Source organism: Patagioenas fasciata, chromosome 8 (assembly GCF_037038585.1).
Source record: "Patagioenas fasciata isolate bPatFas1 chromosome 8, bPatFas1.hap1, whole genome shotgun sequence".
NCBI lineage: Eukaryota > Metazoa > Chordata > Aves > Columbiformes > Columbidae > Patagioenas > Patagioenas fasciata.
This window is the reverse complement of record NC_092527.1, coordinates 7,145,745-7,151,264: the sequence shown is the minus strand read 5'-3', so window position 1 is coordinate 7,151,264 and position 5,520 is coordinate 7,145,745. Positions and strand designations below refer to the sequence as shown.

Below are 5,520 nucleotides of genomic sequence, written 5' to 3'. Positions count from 1 at the left end.
CCCCCCGCGCATGCGCACCGCTCCGCACAGGCTCTCGGAGCGCGTCCGGCGCATGCGCAGTCCGCCCAACCCCGCCATGGCGATGCTGCCGCTGCCGCCCGGGCTGCGCCGCCGCCTGCGGGAGGGGCCGGGGCCGCCCCCGCCGCCCGCCCCGCCGCGGCCCCCGCCCGCCCCGCCCGCCCCACCCTTCGCATTCACCCCCCGCCGCCTCCGTCTCGGCCTCCACCACCCGCTCCTGGAGGTGAGGGGTTGCCTCCCAGCGCCGGTTGAGCCCCCTGGGCTCCCTCAGAATCTCCCGGGAGTGCCTCGCCCCCCTTAGAGTAACCCCGGGGCTTCCCCGCCGCGACACCGTGGAGGGGAGGGGTTCTCCCACCTGCCCACGGTGTCTCTCTCCTCTCCTAGGATGGGGACGTGCACAGACACCTCTACCTGCAGGGTGTCCTCACCAGCCTGGCCGAGGTGGCGGAGAGACCCAAGTAAGTGAGGCTGGGCCGCCCGGGCACGGCGGCGGGTGTGCCGCTCGGTTCGTGGATCCCGCTCCGGGTCACGGCAGCGGGGTGTGAACACTGTCCACCCGCCTGGCACCGCCCGTGGGACCCCCTGACACTGCACTGGAACGGGCGCTGTTCACCTTGTCTGTGGACTTTGGAGGTCAAGGAGGAAAAATAAGTTAGAAGGAAGAAGAGGCAGACGCATCACAAAGCGGTTTGATAAAGAAGAATGAAGTGGTGTAGTCTGCAAACCTCAGCATCCTGCCGAAAAGGCCAAAAATTGATGTTTTGTGCTGCAGTCAGCTGCCTGTCTAAATGCTGACTTCTTTGTGTGCTGGATGTGATGTCATTTCACTGAGCCCATAGGCAGAAGGGCAAGTGTGGAGTCCTGCTGAGCAGGAACAACCCCGGGTTCCAGTGTAAATTGGGGAATGACCTATTAGAGAGCAGTGTAGGGGAAAGGGACCCTGGGGGTCCTGGGGACAGCAGGGTGACCATGAGCCAGCACTGGGCCCTTGTGACCAGGAAGGCCAATGGTACCTGGGGTGGGTTAGAAGGGGGTGGTCAGTAGATCAGAGAGGTTCTCCTGCCCCTCTACTCTGCCCTGGGGAGACCACACCTGGAATATTGTGTCCAGTTGTGGCCCCTCAGTTCCAGAAGGACAGGGAACTGCTGGAGAGAGTCCAGCGCAGCCACCGAGATGCTGAAGGGAGTGGAGCATCTCCCGTGTGAGGAAAGGCTGAGGGAGCTGGGGCTCTGGAGCTGGAGGACACTAAGGGCTGACTCATTCATGGTTACAGATAGATAAAGGGTGTCAGGAGGATGGAGCCAAGTGTCAGGTTATTATTTATATGGTTAAAACAGCAGGAGAGCTATGTGGTACAGACTGCCAGTTTGGGAAGGGAAGCCTGGGAGAGAATATTCATCTGCCTTTAAAACCATACATAAAACTGAGGAAGCTGAGGGTTGTGTGAGTTGTGTGCCTGTTAAACAGCATTGGCACGAAGTTTTAATCCACAACTGCAGCTTTAAGGTCAAACAGTTTATTTCTCTTATTGTTGCTTGGTGTTTATTCTTAATCAAAGCACCACTTCACAGGATGGTAATATATATGCTCCAGCAGGGGGATTGGACTAGATGATCTTTTGAGGTCCCTTCCAATCCCAAACATACTGTGATACTGTGATATGGTACTCAAGCCACAACAGCAAAAAATAGTTCCTAGGTCCATCATAATCTTCATTGTATTGCACCTTGCATTTAATTTAAGTACTATTCACAAAAAATTCCACAAATAATAAAGTCATCTAGAGGGATATACACCGCTTAAATTATTGCTCCGGTTTAATTTAAGGCGTGGATGTCCTGATTCCCCACAGGGTGTCTGAATTCAGTTGCCACATCTCAGGGTGCTGCCAGGTCTTTGACACACTGGAGGGCTACGAGCACCACTACAACACACTGCACAGGAATGTCTGCTCCTTCTGCAAGCGCTCCTTTCCCTCGGCACATCTCCTGGATGTTCACATCTTGGAGTGGCATGACTCTCTCTTCCAGATCATGGCTGAGAAGCAGAACATGGTGAGTCACCATGTCCAGCCCTTTGCTCGTGGTTGGTGTGTGCAGCATGGGAGGGCACCCATCTTCCCCTCTGACACTGTTTACCTTCCTCAATTATGTCTTTGTGGTTTTTTTTTCCTTTTCCCCATCTTTCAGTACAAGTGTTTGGTAGAAGGCTGTGCGGAGAAGTTCAAGAGCAGCAAGGACAGAAAGGATCACTTGGTCACTGCTCACCTGTATCCTGCTGACTTTCGGTTTGATAGGCCAAGGAAAGTGAAAAGGTAACTGCAGAACTGCCACAGCACAACTGGGTTTCCCCTGTGGAGGTGATGTTGTGCTTCTCTGCTGTCACACTCCCTTTCCAGAGTAAGCAAGTTATATCCTTAAGCAGCTCAGAAATGACGGTAGACTTACAAGTCTCTCTGTGGCAATGTTCTGCTTTATCTTGAAGTGTGTCTTCTCTCCCTCTGTGGCTCCAGGCTCTGCTCCCTTCGTGCTATCTCAAGTGTGAACACAAAGCTCAGCATCTCTCTGCGTTGCTTTGTGTCCATTTCCTGCTTTTCTCTCCAGCCCTTTGCAATGTTCCTGTTCCACAAAAGCACAAGTAGCGCCAGGGGAGGCTCTGTCAGTCTGGGGAATGGCTTTCTCAGCTGGCTGCTTGTTTGAAGCACTGCTCTCACCACAGGCATTAATAAAAGGACTGAATGTAATTTTAGGATTGTATAAATGTAGGAGTAGTTACATTTCTACAGTCCTAAAATTATATTTGCCCCTTTGAAGGCAACTGAAAGGCTGATGCGGCCCCTGGGGTAAAAGAATTTGACACCCCTGCCATGGTTCAACGCTCTGAGCTTGTTGAGTGACCTTAGGGACTGAAGACAAGACCCTGGGCATGCCCTGTGTGCTGTAACACAGCAACCCTGAATACTTGGGTGGAAACTCGTACAAGGCTGTTGCACAGCTCTCCAGTGACCTTTTTGCTGCACCCTGTAGTCTGCACAGCCCAATCTCTGTGCTTCCACACAGTAACTCTCCCAAGTTGGACTTGACCTGTTTGATCATAAGATACCTTTTGTTTCCCTTGCTCTGGGCGTATGTGGCAGCTACTGAGGAAGGATGTGAAACGTTGTCTCTGCAGCGGCCCGTGTCATGTGAGCTCTCCTGCAAAGGATGGTGCCAGCGTGCCAATGGACGTGAGCGTGGAGATGTCGGAGCCGTTCCAAGTGGACCCTATGGAAACAGGGCCCAGTGAGAACATGGAGATCACTCAGCCTCCAGCCAGCCCAGACCCCGCCGCGCCGGAGAAACGGTTCTACAAATCCAGGTCTGTACTGTTGGCATTTTTTTACTGACACTTTGGTGATTTAGATTCCTCTTCCTCTGGTACCTTGCTCTTCCCACTCTGGGAGCTTGAAATGTGACACAAGGCACAAAGCGTCCTGGAGATACTGTGGGACGTGGAATGTTTGTATCTCTTAGAGCCTGTCTCCCTTTCCAGGATCCCGTCCGCAATCTGCTTTGGACAAGGTGCCACCCGAGGATTCAAGGGACCAAGGAAGAAAGTCTGAAGGTCAGTGCACCAGATTTGTGCATGATGCGAAGGTGCTGGCCTCTGCTGCCCGCACACGTTAGTAATGGATTTTTTGCAGTTGCATGCGAGGGTCCCGCTCTGCACGGGGAAGGCAAATGGGTGAAAATGGGGTTTTTGCAGCAGCAGTTTGGCATGTGTCAGTACTTTGGGAGGTGCTTTGCTACAGTCCCTTCCAGTCTCTGCCCCGCCTCCCTTTGGCAGCATTTCAGAGCCCACCCATGCTTGTTTTATCCTTCCTGAGACACAACATTCTCTGAAATCAAACTACAAATAATTTCCTCTCCCTCTGGGCTGTTTTTGTCTCTCCTCCATGCCAGACCCACTCTGGGCAGCAGTGCCTTTTCTAGAGAGATGGGGACATCTTGCCTGAGCCTGGAAATGGCAAATGCTCTTCTGGAACTCCAGGGAGCTGAAAGGTTCACACAGGCTTTGTGAAAAACCTGTGAGGAATCACTGCCAAAAACGCAGCAGGGATAAGGCCGAGCAGAGGTGCGATGTTCCCTCCTGCTGCAGGAGCCCGGTACCCCCGGCCTCCCCTGCTGGGCTGGTGTGGCAGGATGCAAATCCCCCTCTCTCCCACTCCCTCCTTCAGTATGGAGGGAGTAGACACATCTCCCTCTCTCTCTGCTGTTTGAGGTTAACAGCTTCTTTTGTTTGGCGCCAGGACTGTTAGGAGAAGGGAGTGCCGAGGCACCAGGGAGCCGCTGGGTGCCCGCGGCCCGTGTGGGGGATGTTTGGAGGCTTCAGGGGCACCCACAGCCAGGGTGGGGGTGCAGAGAAGCTTCTGGAGTGCCCACAGTCAGATCTGATCAGCCAATAAAAAACGGGACTCTTGTCGAGACTCCGCCCATTGTTGCGGGTCTCTCGGAGCACGAGCGAGATGCTGCCGCCGAGAGCCCCCCTGCCCGGGATGGAGACTCCACTTGCCTTGCCGCCACGGGTTTGAGTAAAACTGCTCGCAGGATTGCCAGTGTATTTATACTTTCCGTGCACATATGCACGTGTAACTTTCCATGCTCAATATGAGCACGTGTAAAATTAATCCTCGCGTAATCGCAGGTGTATTTTCCTCCCGCGCTTCCACATAAGCACGTGTAACCTTCCGTGCACATTTGCACGCGTACTTTCCATGCACGTTTGCACATGTAACTTTCCGTGATGTCCGAATGTGTATTTAAGTCACTTTTGGAGTGCTAGAACCCTGTTTCTCACCGGTTTAATAAAAGTTGTTTTGGACCCTGTTGTCCCTTAAACGAACCTCGGGTGCCTCCGTGACAGCCGGGTACGGGGCACAGAGCATCCCCGCCAGCCCTACCCGCCCAGGCAAGAATCAAACCACAACCAGAGCAGGAGTGGGGGAGATTACAACAGTTCATTTAATTATTTCTTTCATTTCCCCACTGTGATCTCAGAAGCTCCCAGCAAGGAGAGCCCTGGAACAACAGGCAGACATGGGGCACGGCGAAGCCCACATCACTTGCTCTCAGGAAGAGTCTTGGGCTGTGGCTGCAACATGGAGGTGAGAGGAAACTGGCTGCTGGAGCTGAGGCTGCACAAGATTTTATTTGAAGTTTATTTGCCTTTTCTGGGAAAAAGCAGGTTCAAGAAGCTCCAAGACAAATCTGCTGTCTGTAGGGAAGCTAGAACCATCGGCAAAAGAAAAAAAGAGAAAACAAAAGCACTGGCCCCTAATTTTGACCTTCTCCATCTCGCCGCTCCCCAGTGTTTGCTCGCACACCCCCAGGACCGGTTTGCCAGCACCAGGGAAAGCGTCGTGGTGCCTCACAGCGCATTTCCACAGAAAGTAAAAATAAAGTGACTCGCAACCAGGTGAATAAAGCAAAGCAGTTTTTACAACTTTGTGTTGTAGGGGATTTA

General features: G+C 53.1%; 1 protein-coding gene across 2 annotated transcripts; it reads left to right on the top strand.

The window, feature by feature from the left end:
- Positions 1–75: 75 nt before the first annotated feature.
- ZNF511 (zinc finger protein 511) lies at positions 76–5,499 on the top strand. 2 transcript variants are annotated; one of them, XM_065843653.2, is made up of 7 exons: positions 76–241; positions 403–476; positions 1,871–2,072; positions 2,208–2,332; positions 3,190–3,375; positions 3,550–3,621; positions 5,058–5,499. In XM_065843653.2, the coding sequence occupies exons 1-6, from the start codon at positions 77–79 to the stop codon at positions 3,617–3,619; spliced, it is 822 nt and encodes a 273-aa protein (XP_065699725.2). In that variant the 5' UTR covers position 76; the 3' UTR covers positions 3,620–3,621; positions 5,058–5,499. The 2 variants fall into 2 exon arrangements, with proteins under 2 accessions (XP_065699725.2, XP_065699724.2); XM_065843652.2 differs by having other exon boundaries at positions 5,055–5,499.
- Positions 5,500–5,520: the final 21 nt, after the last annotated feature.

Bases quoted from the DNA above. Each gene is read 5' to 3' on its own strand.
- ZNF511 (XM_065843653.2), top strand. From the start codon at position 77: ATGGCGATGCTGCCGCTGCCGCCCGGGCTGCGCCGCCGCCTGCGGGAG. The intron at 477-1,870 runs GTAAGTGAGGCT...GATTCCCCACAG, and splicing joins GAGGTGGCGGAGAGACCCAA to GGTGTCTGAATTCAGTTGCC. The intron at 3,376-3,549 runs GTCTGTACTGTT...CTCCCTTTCCAG, and splicing joins AAACGGTTCTACAAATCCAG to GATCCCGTCCGCAATCTGCT.